Source organism: Syngnathus scovelli, chromosome 14, assembly GCF_024217435.2.
Source record: "Syngnathus scovelli strain Florida chromosome 14, RoL_Ssco_1.2, whole genome shotgun sequence".
Lineage (NCBI taxonomy): Eukaryota > Metazoa > Chordata > Actinopteri > Syngnathiformes > Syngnathidae > Syngnathus > Syngnathus scovelli.
The window spans coordinates 3,916,138-3,930,721 of record NC_090860.1 but is presented as its reverse complement, the minus strand read 5'-3'; the positions used below and the strand labels follow the sequence as shown (position 1 = coordinate 3,930,721).

General features: G+C 48.2%; 2 protein-coding genes across 3 annotated transcripts; both read left to right on the top strand.

The window, feature by feature from the left end:
• Nucleotides 1-536: 536 nt before the first annotated feature.
• nubpl (nucleotide binding protein-like) lies at nucleotides 537-5,458 on the top strand. 2 transcript variants are annotated; one of them, XM_049741498.2, is made up of 11 exons: nucleotides 537-706; nucleotides 2,045-2,189; nucleotides 2,253-2,287; nucleotides 2,526-2,616; nucleotides 2,783-2,822; nucleotides 3,114-3,204; nucleotides 3,437-3,530; nucleotides 4,177-4,262; nucleotides 4,341-4,461; nucleotides 4,983-5,065; nucleotides 5,160-5,458. In XM_049741498.2, the coding sequence occupies exons 1-11, from the start codon at nucleotides 578-580 to the stop codon at nucleotides 5,220-5,222; spliced, it is 978 nt and encodes a 325-aa protein (XP_049597455.1). In that variant the 5' UTR covers nucleotides 537-577; the 3' UTR covers nucleotides 5,223-5,458. The 2 variants fall into 2 exon arrangements, with proteins under 2 accessions (XP_049597455.1, XP_068509148.1); XM_068653047.1 differs by lacking the exons at nucleotides 537-706; nucleotides 2,045-2,189; nucleotides 2,253-2,287 and having other exon boundaries at nucleotides 2,509-2,616; nucleotides 2,981-3,204.
• Nucleotides 5,459-9,992: 4,534 nt separating this feature from the next.
• Nucleotides 9,993-14,069, top strand: wdr89 (WD repeat domain 89). Its single transcript, XM_049741497.2, has 3 exons — nucleotides 9,993-10,820; nucleotides 11,548-12,046; nucleotides 13,079-14,069. The coding sequence occupies exons 2-3, from the start codon at nucleotides 11,675-11,677 to the stop codon at nucleotides 13,787-13,789; spliced, it is 1,083 nt and encodes a 360-aa protein (XP_049597454.1). The 5' UTR covers nucleotides 9,993-10,820; nucleotides 11,548-11,674; the 3' UTR covers nucleotides 13,790-14,069.
• Nucleotides 14,070-14,584: the final 515 nt, after the last annotated feature.

Genomic DNA, 14,584 nt, shown 5'->3' with positions numbered 1-14,584 from the left:
CCGGGTAATTTAGTTTTGGCTATATTAAAAATTATGTATTGTGTTCACTGTGTATCACTACAGCACAGCGTTTGAGGCGGTGCTTAGTACGCTGCACTTGATATATTTGCGTCACGGGTTCAAATCCCGTTTATGAGATATATATATATATATATATATATATATATATATATATATATATATATATATATATATATATATATATATATATATATATATATATATATATATATATATATATATATATATTGTGTTTGCTATGTGTTGCAGCCAGTCGGGAATGCAAACGAGACGTTTCGTTCAGCGTTTTTATCAAGACGGGGTGCAAGATAACATGGGAGCAACTTGACATGTAACACCGGCTGTTCTAAGAAGCTCAAAGTTGCGCATTTCAATCGCTGTCAATAATTTTGCCACATGAAAAATCAATACATTACTAAAACACCCATTTAGATGATTCTTCAATCGTGATAATTCCTAAACAAACCACGTGTTGTCGTTTTGTTGAAAATGTTCTGAAATCTGTATTTTGCGCAACATTGACGCCCTTCAAGTGATCAACTTGAGCACCTCAAACATGGCGCAGTTCACTTACAGCAGACTTTTGTCTTTCATGAGCACACACGCCAACAAATCGTTGGTTGTACGAGCTGCACCACCAAAAAAAGCCGCTTTCGCCTGCTATTTACACTTTATACGCTGGCACGTAAGTATTTTGAGACTTTCTCCAGACGCTATTTATTTTGTGCTAAGATGGCTGGGCAACGTCAAGTCCTCTACGTTTCGTCAGCGATAGCACAGGAAGTGTCACGATGGAATTCAAGTTAACATCCGATGTTAATCCCTCGTTTATTGCGGATAATTGGTTCCAAGACCACCCGCGATAGGTGAAAATATCCACAAAATACTTTTATGAACCTTTATTGTATTTTACTCTATTTTTACACAAGACATTTATACACTTTATTGTTTTTTAAACACTTTTTGTATTTTTAAACACTTGTAAATGTTCTAAAGTCAAACTGACTTTCAGAAACATTCTTATGTATTTAAATAAGAAAATAAATATGAGTAAATATATTGTTACAATATCCACACAAGACTTTTGTGAACCTTTTTTGAAGTGTAAACGTGTCTGGCTCCTCTCTGCTCGTGTGCGGGCCCGACTGACGCGGCCCAGCGCGAGCGCATCCGCCCAAGACTTTTATAATTTTATTTTCTACACTGTATTGTGCTTTTAAATACGTTATTGTATTTTTAGCACTTTTCAAAATATTTTGAAGTGTCACGGGTCCTCTCTGCTCTTGCACGCTGGCCGATTGATGCGCCCCCACAGCCCAGCGCATCCGCACAAGACTCATTTTATTCATAAATACTTTATTGTATTTTTAAACATTTAAACAGTTTAAAGTAAATGTAAATGTGTCACGGCTCCGCTTTGCTCTTGCGGTGCTGACCGGCTGACGCACCCCGGCAGCCCAGCACGAGGGCATCGACACATTGCTCAGAGGCATGTCCTGCGCTTAGTGCTCATTGACGGCCGCTGTCCCAAATCTTGGACGGCAGTGCGTTTTTCCTACGTGCGCGGTTATGCTCACTGCCGTTGTCCTAACTGTTTCTGCACGGCGGTGCATTTTTCCTTCGTGCGCGGCTGTGTCACGTCTCCGCTCTAGTCCTGCTGGCCTATGGCATCACACACCCCCTGTGCTAGACCTCTGAGGCGCGCATTGCCAATACGGAACTGCTAATCGTCAGTCCTCACAGTTTTGTGTTTTGACACACACGCCTGCCACCTGATTCTCGTTTGCCTGACCCGCTGTGTTACGAGATGCCTGAACGACGTGAGCTCGCTGACCGACTCGTCATTTTGCAATGTAAACGGGCAACGGCACCGCTTAAATGTGGAATACAAAAAATGTGTAAGATTTAGATATTTATCTGGTCCTTCCTGGAACAAATTAAACCGGTATCTAACAGCGCCGGAGTCATTGGCGAGAAGTGAGTCACCCGAGGAGGTTCTATGCTTCTTCTGTTGCCGTCGTAGAGGTCGGCAGATGCTGAGGCCTTGGCGGAGCGTCGAAAGCGGCAGATGGCTCGGAGCCTCCCCGAGCGGAAGGCCATCACCGGAGTCCGCCAGGTGCTGCTGGTGGCTTCCGGGAAAGGCGGCGTGGGAAAGTCCACTACTGCGGGTACAGCGCATCACATCTCCGCCGTGCCAGCTTTTGTACAACCGCTCTCTCCTTCTTCCGCAGTCAACCTGGCGCTGGCATTGATGGCCAACCAGCCGGTGAGGACGCTCTACTGTCTGATGGCATCGACCTGCTTTGACTGATGGCACTCAACCAACTGGGCGAGACACACGGGGTCGGGGGTGGGGTGGCGGGCTTAGGGTTTGCGTTTTGTGTGAAAACACATTCTTCCTCACGAGCGAAGTACCCGTCACACGGGTGGCCAAGAGTCACGGACACACCTGCCACATTTTGCACTTTGTAGCCTGTAGATCTCCATCAAATGTCTCCTTCCAGTCCAAGTCGGTGGGTCTGCTGGACGCCGACGTCTATGGGCCGTCTGTTCCCAAGATGATGAACCTGAAGGGAAACCCGCAGCTCACTGACAGTAAGGCCAAACCGTAGAGAGAAGGGGTGTGCGCACTTGTGCTGCACAGACGCACACACACGCACACAAACACACACACGGCAGGAAAGAGAGAGAATTTCATTTCAAATTTTCAAAATATTTTTGCACAAATGTTCTCAAAGAGATTTTGTTTTGGTTTCTTCAGACAATCGCATGCTCCCGCTGACCAACTACGGTGTTCCTTGGTGAGTCTATGAGGGAATCCAAATGCGTCCGTCTGGCTCGCCTTCAATGTGCACCTTTGGTGGCCGCTTGAAGCCCTTACCAGTCGACGGCCTTGGCTTGGTTCAGAGGTCCCAAGCAAGACTGATTAGGTGGACGCGTTGACCTTGGCTTTCCACAGAAGGGGGGAGGGGGGCAAAGGTCCACGTGTCAGCTTTGGCAGCAACGTTGGCGACAGCGTTGGCGGCAGCGTTGGCGGCAGTGTTGGCAGCAGTGTTGGGCTTCATGTGCTATTCTGTCCCTCCTCCTGTCAGCATGTCGATGGGATTCCTGGTGGACGAGGATGCCCCCATCGTATGGAGGGGCCTCATGGTCATGTCTGCTCTAGACAAGCTGCTCAGACAGGTTCCCGCATCCTGCCTGCGTGTGCACCAAGATTTGTCTTCAGGATATGCACACCTGTGTGTGTGTGTGTGTGTGTGTGTGTGTGTGTGTGTGTGTGTGTGTGTGTGTGTGTGTGTGTGTGTGTGTGTGTGTGTGTGTGTGTGTGTGTGCGCGTGTCTGTGTGTGCGTGCGCGCGCGTGTGTTTGTGCGTGCGTGCGTTTGTGCGTGCGTGCGTGCATGTGAGTGTCTGTAGGTGGAGTGGGGCTCTCTGGACTATCTGGTGATTGACATGCCTCCTGGGACAGGTGACGTACAGCTGACCATCACGCAGAGCATCCCCATAGCAGGTTAGCACCTCCGCAATGATAATTATTAAAAGGCCAAAATACAACACACCAAAATTATTCTTCCAACCTTCTTCCAGCATTAATGTGGCTGGCACCCAAAACAAGGTTGCATAAGTGTGCACACCCTTGTCTCTGCACCTGCCTTTGCAATTCAACAATCACATTCAAATGCCTTGGCGCACACAAGTGCCTCTGATGATCTAACTACGAATAAAGTTGTGAACTTCGAGTGGGCTTCCACTGACATCGTGAGGATTGGGGCACCAAAGCATGTCCAAGGCGCCCAAAATCCCTGAGAAAAAAAGTTGCTTTTAAGCGCGTGTGACTTTTTCAGGCGTACTGGGTTGGGCGGCGAATCACAAAGCAAATGTGAAAAAAATCTCTTCCTATCCCTTGAGAGGGAGGAGATACTTCCTCATGTGCTTGATCTTGGAGGAGAGCTCCACCCAAGCATGCTGCGGGTATCATCATCATCGTCACCTCGCGTGCGGGCTATCCGGAAGCCGCAAACCAGCTCGCAACAACAGCCCAACTTTATTCGGGGCCTGTTTTGACCAGTGGCGCCAAATTGCAATGGGGTGTGTGGACTTTTGATATGAGGCACTCCGGTGAGCCACACGTTGTGTGCATGCATGCATGCGTGCAGGCGCAGTGATTGTGTCGACGCCGCAGGACGTGGCCTTGCTGGATGCCCGCAGAGGAGCCCAGATGTTTCGTAAAGTCAACGTGCCGGTAAAAGTCAGTCGCCTGAAAAGCCATTTTGTGCACCATTGTGGCTTAACATGCCTGTGTGTGCCTGCCTGCCTGCAGGTTCTGGGCCTGGTACAGAACATGAGCACATTCGAGTGCCCTAGGTGCCACCAGCGGACGGCCATCTTTGGCTCGGACGGCGCCCGGCAGCTGGCCGACTCGCTGGGAGTCACTTTATTAGGTACAGCGTTCTCTGGCCATCGCGCCTTCTGTCCGTATCAAATGCCTTTTGTCTTTGCGTGTCTCTACGAAGTCATGGTTCTGCTTTTGTGTTGTCTTGTCACCACGCTTTTAACGATGGATTCACCTCTCGGTTCTTTGGTCAATCATCGAGTCAATCAGCCCTATTGCCAAAACGCACGTCCATTCAAGTTGAGAGTGCAGAAACCGTGCAAACGTGTGTTGATTATGAGTCTCTTGCTGGTTTGTTATGTTAGACAACCTGCAAGCGTGTCCATGTTTCTCTTGCAAATATCACATTTGGAAAAAAAGACATTCTCAGTGCGCAGGACGGGAAAGTGCCAGTTCAATGAGCTCTGGACGATGACCAAAAATCATAATTGATTAATTTGATGAATGGTCGAGCCTCAATTTCACGCAGGAAAGCAATAGGGGCGGTCGGTCAAGGCGCCGGTGTGTCGCAAGCAGCCGATACCCCGTTGGGCTTGTCCTTCCATGTCCTGATTGAGTGTCTGCTCTCAGGTGACATTCCTCTACATGTCCACATCAGACAGACGGCCGACAGAGGGGAGCCTGTCGTTGTGTCCTCGCCTGGCAGCCCTGAGGTGCTTCCCCTCCTCCTTCTCTTCATTCTCCTCCTCCTCTGCGGGAAGCCTCTCGATTCTTTCCTGTCCATCTTTGTGTTTGCATTCGCTCCAGGCGCTGTCCTACTTGAAGCTGGCGAGCGCTGTCCTTCAGAGGCTGGAGGAGCTCGCCGCTTGACGACAGACAACCATCCCACTACTTTGGTCACATCTCCACAGGTCCAAATATTGCTACGGCCTTTCACCTGTGACAATGCTGAGCCATTGCGAGCGTTTTTGTTGTTGCTGGCCACTGCTAAAAGCAATTGCCAAAGCCTTTTTTGAGGGTTTTTGATTCAAAACGGCGACGTGAATGTATAGTCTTTGTGTTGTGTCGTACTTAAATAAAAATAAAAAAAGCCCATATCTTGTTAACCCTTTTCCTTGTGGCGTGCGCACACACTGTGGATGACGGGCGGCTTTCAAATGGCCCAATTGCTCTATCCGCACGCTTGCTCCAAAACAATTTAAAAGAAGTTCCCTTCTTCCAAACCACCTGAGAAGATTGACATAAAGGTAAAAGTAAAGACCCAATGATTGTCACACCCACATTTGGGTGTGGTGAAATTTGTCCTCTGCATTTAACCCATCCCCTAGGGGAGCAGTGAGAACCGGTATCGCGCTCGGGAATCCTTTGGTGAGCTAACCTCCGAATTCCAACCGTTGTTGCTGAGTGCCAAGCAGGGAGGCAATGGGTCCGATTTGTATAGTCTTTGGTATGACCCAGCCGGGGTTTGATCCCACAACCTTCTAGTCTCAGGGCGGACACTCTACCACTAGCGTATTGGTATTACAAACAAACTAAAACATCACTCCTTACTGGTCTGCTTTTGTTGAGTCTAATTGTTTTTTTGGAGTGCTGCCTGAAACATTGGTTCACATGCTCTAGTAAATTAACATGTTTTGTTGAGATGTTTTATTATTGATCATATTGACTCTGACTTCACTCTAGGTTGGCAAAAAAGCACTGTTTGGTTCATACAAAATTTCTATACACAAAATATTTAATTTTTGAAATGTAAACCAGACAGTACATTCCATATGAAATAAAATGTGGCTTTTTTTCACGCTTTTGTTAATTTTTCTAATCTTCCCTTTTTTTCATTTTTCTGTATCAATTACGGTATGTTTAATTATTCAATAATGACAAAAATAGCTGTTATGGTTAACTCACTGTTCACACTGAGGCTATAATCAGAATGAAACAAAATACAATGAATGAATGAATGAACACATGCATAGTTTTACTTTGCCCGGTATGTTGCGCAGATAATTGGGGTGTCTGCCACCGTTTGGAAAACAGTCAAAGTCTGCTTTATTGTCAATTTCTTCACGTCAAGACATACAAAGAGATCGAAATTGCGTTTCCTACTATCCCACGGTGGAGACAAGACATTACACCCAATTGGTCCACAGACAAACAAAACATTCAAGTAAACAATATAAAAAGTAAAAATAAGAAGGCACATACAATGAATAAATGAGGACAACTTGGTTGAAATGGTGTAATTGTGCATACAGCAGACAGTCAGTATAATAGCGCAAAAGGCCAGGGTGTTATGCAGCCGAGGGTGGAGAGAGTTCAGGATCCTAACAGCATGGTGTATGAAGCTGTTGGTGAGTCTGGTGGTGCGGGAGCACAGGCTTCTGTACCTCTTCCCAGAGGGCAGTAGATCAAACAAATTGTGAGCGGGCTGATTCACATCACTCACAATTGTGGGCGCTTTGCGGGTGAGGTGGGAGGTGTAAATGTCCTTCAGGGAGGGGAGTGAAGCACCAATAATCCTTCCAGCTGTGTTCACTATGCGCTGCAGGGCTTTCCTGTTGTATTCAGTGCAGCCTCCACCCTGCACAGCTGGTGAGGATGCTCTCAATGGTGCCTCGGTAGAATGTGGTCATGATGGCTGGTGGAGCACTTGCTTGCCTGAGTTTCCGCAGGAAGTACAGGTGACGCAGAGCTTTCTTGAGCCAGTGAGGCAGTGTTGATGGTCCAGGAGAGGTCTTCACTGATGTGCACCCCCAGGAATTTGGTGCTGCTCACTCTCTCCACCACAGCACCATCGATGGTCAGTGGCAGGTGTTGGGTGTGACCCTTCCGGAAGTCAACAACAATCTCCTTGGTCTTGCTGACGTTCAGCAGGAGGTTGATGTCTCTGCACCACGTGATCAGAAGGTCGACCTCCAACCTGTATTGAGTCTCGTCGCCCTTGGTGATGAGACCCACCAGAATCGTGTCATCAGCAAATTTCACTATGCGGTTGTTGCTGTAGGTTGCAGTGCAGTCATGCGTCCGCAGGGTGAAGAGCAGCGGACTGAGCACGCAGCCTTAGGGGGCCCCCGTGCTCAGTGTGATGCTGCTTGAGATATTGTCGCCAACACGTACTACTTGAGGCCTCTGACAGAGGAAGTCCAGTAGCCAGTTGCAGAGGTAGGTACTGAGTCCCAGTTTGTCGAGTTTGCAGATGAGTTGTTGTGGTACAATGGTGTTGAATGCAGAACTGAAGTCTACAAACAGCAATCTCACATACGAGTCTCTTTTTTCCAGGTGGGTGAGGGCTGAGTGGAGGGCAGAGCAAATTGCATCCTCTGTGGACCGTTTGGCTTGGTATGCAAACTGGAAGGGGAGGTGGGGGGGAGAACAGATCTGATGTGTGTCATGACAAGCCGCTCAAAGCACTTCATGATGATATGATGATGGGTGTTTTCTTCGGCACAGGTATGATGGTGGCAGCCTTGAAACATGATGAGACAATGGCTTGCTTCAGGGAAGTGTTAAAGATGTCTGTGAAGACACCCTTAAGCTCCTCAGCGCAGTCCTTCAGCGCTCGACCTGGGATGTTGTCTGGGCCTTCTGCCTGACGGGTGTTGATAGCAGCAAGTGTCCTCGTCACGCTATGGGCAGAGAGGCACAGGGGCTGCTCGTGTGGAGGGACAGGGGTCTTCTGTGGGCAAGTGCTGTTTTGAGCATCAAAGCGAGCAAAAAATCGTTTCAGATAGTTGAGCAGAGGGATGTTGCTCTCACAGCTCTGTGGCGCGGGCTTCTAGTCCGTGATGGCCTGAATACACTGCCAGAGGCTTCGTGCGTTCCTGCTGTCTTTGAAGTGGGTGGTTATATTGCAAGTGAATTCCTTTTTCACCTCCTTGATGCTACGGGACAGGTTGGCCCTCGCTGTTCTCATGCCAGCTTCATCCCCAGCTCTGTAGGTTTTGTCTCTCGCCCTCAGCAGCCCGAGGACATCCCCTGTCACCCATGGCTTCCAGTTAGCCCGAGTGATTATGTATTTTGTGTGTGGGTCACATCAACAATGCACTTCGTGATGTAAGAGGTTACATTGGCTGCATACTCCTCTATGACTGTCTGATTGTTGTAAGTGGCTGCCTGCTTAAACATTTCCCAGTCTGTTGTGTTAAAGCAGTCTCAAAGAGCATCAGAGGCTCCCTCAGGCCACACTCTTACCCGCTTGCGTACCGGCCGGGATGCTTTCACTCTTTGTCTGTTTGCGGGCATTAGCATATCAGTGATATGGTCAGAAAGTCCAATGTGGGGGAGGGGTGGTGGCTTTGTAAGCTCTTTTATGTGTAGTGTAGACCAGGTCCAGGATGCTGTCTCCTCTTGTTGGAAAATCAACTTGCTGGTGTAGCTTAGGAAAAACAGTCTTTAGGTCTGCATGGTTAAAATCCCCAGCGAAGATGGTGAAACCGTCACGGTGTGCCGTCTGTTGTTCACTGACAGCCTGGTACAGTTCACTAAGAGCCGTGTTCCTGTCGCTGTTAATGTTGGAAGGCCGGATGTATACTGCGACTAGCAGAATCGCAGTAATTTCCCTTGGCAGTAAAGGGAAATGTGCTTTTGGGAGTTTGCAAACATATTTTTTAAGGTTGTGTTAAACTTATAATCATATTAATATCTAGTATTAGAGTGCACGTGTGGATTGGTGGGGGGCGAAGAATGTGCAGGCAAACTGCATGAACTTGTTTTCTTGGAAGTGTTGTGTATAGGCCCAGACAGGGAGTACCGGTACGAGAGAACACCTCAAGGTCGGGAATGAGAACAACAGCACGTCTATGTGTCTTGGACTTCGCGGGAAATTCCAACCACCTGACCTCCGCGATAGCACCGACACGGGGAGGAGATGGCCATCCACCAATCATCTCACAATATTTTGCATGCTTTAATATTCATATTGTGTTTCTTTAAAACTGGGCAACCCGGAAGAATGTGTCGTCTTTTGGCGGTCACAAAAACGCACGAGTTTTAGTGTGAGGGACCCGGGACCCAGGCCTGTATTAGTGCGCTTTGTCAGGAATAAATAATTGGTAAATTTGGTCTAATTGATCTACTGGTCTTCTCTTTGACAGAACGAACTCGCAAAATTGTTAGGTGCGCCAGTGTGTGGATTAGGACATAGCAATTTATGTGTTAAGTGTTGATCGCAATTTGGAGTCAGATCAATAACTAGAATCCGTAACCTAACAGCAGGTAAAAAGGACGATGATTTATGATCATAAACTCCGCCAGTGGCGAGCAGTGTTTGAATACTACTACAGTGTCCCGACACCAATCGTCACGGATATAAACACAGATTCCTCCTTCTCGTGATTTTCCACCCTTTACAATGGCCAAGTCTGCTCGATTGCATGCTAGCTGCCCCAGTTGTACCGTAGAGTGTACAGTGTTCCACATCAATGTTTGGTCCGGGCCTAGGACGTCCGCCACAACGGCGGCACTGCCGCAACCTACCTCAACCCAATTCATCCACGTGTTGGAATTAAATCGTACAATAATTACTTTGAGGTCGCCTGGATTCTCCACACACAACCTCAGAATTTGCGTTTGCGTTACAAAACGATTTACAAACGAACGCGCAACTAAAGTGACCTAAGGTCCGACTGAATCGCCACGTAGAATTCCCAAGTAGTATTCATAATTAAAGGGAAATGTGCTTTCGGCAGTTTGCAAACATATTTTTAAGGTTGTGTTAAACTTATAATCATATTAATATAATATCTAGTATTGGAGTGCTCGTGTGGATTGGTGGGTGGCGAAGAATGTCCAGGCAAACTGCATGAACTTGTTTTCTTTGAAGTGTTGTGGAATAGACCCAGACAGGGAGTACCGGACGAGAACAACAGCACGTCTATGTGGTCGGGCTTCGCGGGAAAATCCAACCGCCTGACCTCAGCGATAACACCGACACGGGGAGGAGATGGCCATCGACCAATCATCTCACAATATTTTGCATGCTTTAATATTCATATTGTGTTTCTTCAAAACTGGGCAACCCGGAAGAATGTGTCGTCTTTTGGTGGTCACAAAAACGCACGAGTTTTGTGTGAGGGACCCGGGACGCAGGCCTGTATTAGTGTGCTTTGTCAGGAATAAACAATTGGTAAATTTGGTCTGATTGATCTACTGGTCTTCTCTTTGACAGAACGAACTCGCAAAATTGTTAGGTGCGCCAGTGTGTGGATTAGGACAGAGCAATTTATGTGTTAAGTGTTGATCGCAATTTGGAGTCAGATCAATAACTAAAATCCGTAACCTAACATAATTTAAAAAAATCATAATCATCTTCGGCCGTTTTCGCGAAGCGGAAACCTTGTTCGTTTGGGTTTCCGGGCTTCCGGTCGGCGTGACACAGTCATCTGCGTGCACTATCTCTGGTGGATTCGTGTGTTGTTCGAGTCGTCATTCTTGCGTCGTCCTGCGAGTGGAAACGAGTCTAAACTCCTCGAAGTAAGTTCTTCATTGTGCGAATGTTTGTTTTGACGGAAGAAATGATGAACAACTGCCAACCTGGGCACGACTGTGTGTTTGCGCGTGTTTATTAGTACCCTAGCTTAGCTTACTTAGCTTTACATTTAACCACCCCCACTTACTATCTTATGCTTTACAATGAACGATTTACAATTTTTTCCAAATTGTTTTATGTTTTTCTAATTTAAAAAAAATACATATGCATTCTGCAACTTTCTTTGTATTTGCAGCTAAAGAAAATGTGCGTTCTCAATTTCTAATCTTTTCGTATTTATTATATTTTCAGCTAATATTGTAGACTATTTTTTATTTAACCACTGAGTGTTTTTTCAATGAATTTTCTAATAATTTTCCACGTTATTGCTCCCGCTCGTACTTTTGATGCATACAATTTCCACAATTTGTTTTTGGGGGAACATTTTATGCCAGGACAACTTGGTGGTATATAAATTACTTAATAGTTAAGTACTGGTTCTGGTATTCACGGTGGTATTCAACGTCTCTATTTTCGTCAGATCTAAAAACTAAAGACTTTTGTGTTTTTCTTCCAAGTTAACAAATTACAATTTATGTACAGACAATGGATATATATATATGTTTGTATGTATAAAAGTCAGTGTAGTTTTCATCCATTTTTTAAATCGATCCAAAATTTGTTGTCTTTTTTTGCATTATTCGTGTATCTTTTGTTGACTGTTTGTTTCAGGTTTTGGCCATTGTTCTCCCTTTGTGGGCCATAATCTCTTTTGAATCCGGCAACAAGCAAGCTACCAGTTAGCTGTGAAGTGGGCCTACGCTTTGACGCGGTGCTTCTCCGGAGCCGCAAGGCGAGCATGGAGGCCTGGTGGCCAAAGAAGTTTGCGTGCGTTTCTGACGAACCCATCTACCTCCTGGACATGGCGCTGCACCCAGCCGGTGCCGCCTCGGCCGCATCGTGTTCTGACCTGGCGCTGCGGCTTTACGACCAGGCCACGCTGCGACTGGTGGGCGAGTGTCGCGGGCACATCGGCCGTGTGTGCGGGCTGACCTTTGCTCATGCGGGGCACGACCTCCTCTACTCGGCATCCGAGGACGGGACGGTCCGGGCCTGGGACGTCCGCCGCCCCGGCGGTGCCGCAGCCCAGGTCTTCCGTGGCGACCGGACCCACAGCTTCTGTAGCTTTGACCTTAGCTGTGGCGACGTGCTGCTCTGCGCCGGCACTTCGGTCAGTATACCCCGTCGTCTTGGACCGGGCCGTCTCGTGGCGTGAGAGCACAAAGGAGACGACTCGTGGGGCATAGGTTCAGGACATAGGACAGATTAAGAGTGCAGGTAAAGGCAAAAAAAATAAGAACAAGGGGGACTGGTCACCACGCACTCAATATTAGGGCACAAGCATGCAAAGGACAGACCTGTTGCCACTCAGCATTACGTTGGACTTGCACGTGATGGAATGGTCGTGAGTTCATGCCAGGGCACTTACAGAGATGAAAGGTGGACTGGTCACCAGCCCAAAGGTGGACAACCAGTCAGATGATGCTGGGAAAGCAACTGAAAGAAAGTTTGCATTTCATTTGTCATGAGTTGCCGCTCTGGGACTGCCCCTCACACTTGTCCTTGTCAAACGACAAAAGAAAGCAAGACGCTTCACTGAAAAATGAACGGCCTGTGGGTTTTCATTTCTCGCTTTTTTTTGCCTAAGCACAAGCGAGTGATGCCAGAACCACAGGACCCACTTTGAGTTTGCGCTCCATTTGAGTTGGTCACCTCTGAATTTAAACTGGCTCGCTGCCTGTTGCCAACAGCATTTTCGTTTTGGCGGTTTGAGTCTTGTTTTTCCAGCAGGAAAACAACAAAGCCAAGCGCTCTGTTGTTTTTGAACTCGTATGAACCACCAGACGGCAAGACGGGTCCATTGAGCCGCCGCGCCCTGCCAGAAACCACTTCCAAGGCATCCGTCTTCATGGACTGTAATCTTTGCAAAGATTTTATTCTGAATTGGGCCTTCTCATCACCTTGGTCCCGCAGAGCATGCAACCGTAGTTACTGCGGCTGGTCTTCCTGACAGTGGCCATCAAATCAAAGATTCCTCGCGCATGACTCCAATTACTCAAGGACTGGTCTCATCACATGAGTTTGTCTTGGGGCCATCCACCCCAAAAGGGGGAATGTGTAGAAGAAAGTTTTGGTTGGCAAAGCATGTCAGAGCTTTGTGTGTCTCCGGTTGATTTTTCTCCTTGTCTTTTGCGTGGCTCAGGTGGTGGACGAAGACAGCCTGTTGATGTTCTGGGACAGCAGGAAGCCCAACACAGCCCCGCTGGGCGTGTACTCTGAGTCGCACAGCGATGACATCACGCAGGTGCGCTTCCATCCGCACGACAAGGACCGGCTGGCGTCGGGCTCCTCCGATGGCCTGGTGAACGTGTTCGACCTGCGACGCGGCTCAGAGGAGGAAGCGCTGCTCTGCACATGCAAGGACGACTCGGCGGCGGTGTCCGTGTGCTGGGCGGAGGCCGACGGCAGCCACCTGCTGTGCCTCAGCCCCGACGAGGGACTGCGCCTGTGGGACCTGCGCCAGCTGGACACTGACCGACCCCTTGCTGTCTATAATTGCCCGGACGTGCGCCGCCTGGAACTGGTGCCGGGCGGGCGGCGCCTGGACTACCTGGTGGGTGGGGCTTGGCTGGAAGGAGCAGGCAAGTTGCTGGTGGTGGGCGGGGACAAGGGCGGCGACGTCTGCCTGATGGAGTGCGACGGCGACGGGCTGCATCTTCTTGCGAGCCTCCACGGGGGACACGCTGCCACTGTCAGGTGCTTCGCGTGGGACGAGGCCAGGGGGATGCTAATCACCGGTGGGGAGGACGCCCGGCTGTTGCTATGGAAACCGGGGGGAGGAGAGGACAACGAGAATTCTTCTGCCTTTAAACTCAAATGGAGTCCGCACGTAATAGTGGAAATCCAAAAATAGGCCACTGTAATAACAAAATACATGTACTTATCTTTAAATTGTATTTTAACCTGGGATTACTTGCATCAAAATCCAAAAAACAACATTTTTTAACTCAGGAGAAAACGTTCTACAAGGCGACACATACCTGACGTGATTTAGCTACAAAGTGAATATCGGGCTGTGGTGAACTCCTCATGCTACTTCCATTGCATCTGACTGACTTAATGTTTTTTCTTTTTGAAAACCGTTGACAAAGTGAACCAATAAGTCTCAACAAAATAAAGTATTTGATCTTGAACTGATTGTGGAATTTTTCAAATGCATTAACACTGCATTTCAAGATTTTTCACCACCCCTGGCTTTCAGCTCATCAGTACGTTACTTATGTAAGCGGGGCATTGGGTGGCGACCGGTCTGGGGTGTATCCCGCCTTTTGCCCAGTCAGGATTTACCGGGTCAAGACCCCCGTGTGAACGCCCACGACCGTGGCAAACCTGCCAAGTCAAGCCCACGTCCAGCGATAGTGACTTCCAAAGCATTTAAAAAAAAAAAAATTCAAATGTGGTGAGTGGCGTCACCATGTTGATAGCTTTAATCTGGCGGTTAATGCTCGTAGCGCTGAAGAATGAGAATGGCGGCAGCAGGGGCAGGGCCGCTGTGGACAGGTTTGTCCTCATTCCGAGTCAACTAACGTCGAGCTCCTTCTCTCCCAGCCTGCGTCAGAGCCTTTTTTTCTTTCCTTGTTTGCTGCGGGCTCCTCCTCTGCCGGACCCGCAACGTCACAACCTAGCCCCGCTCCACCCTATGACTGAC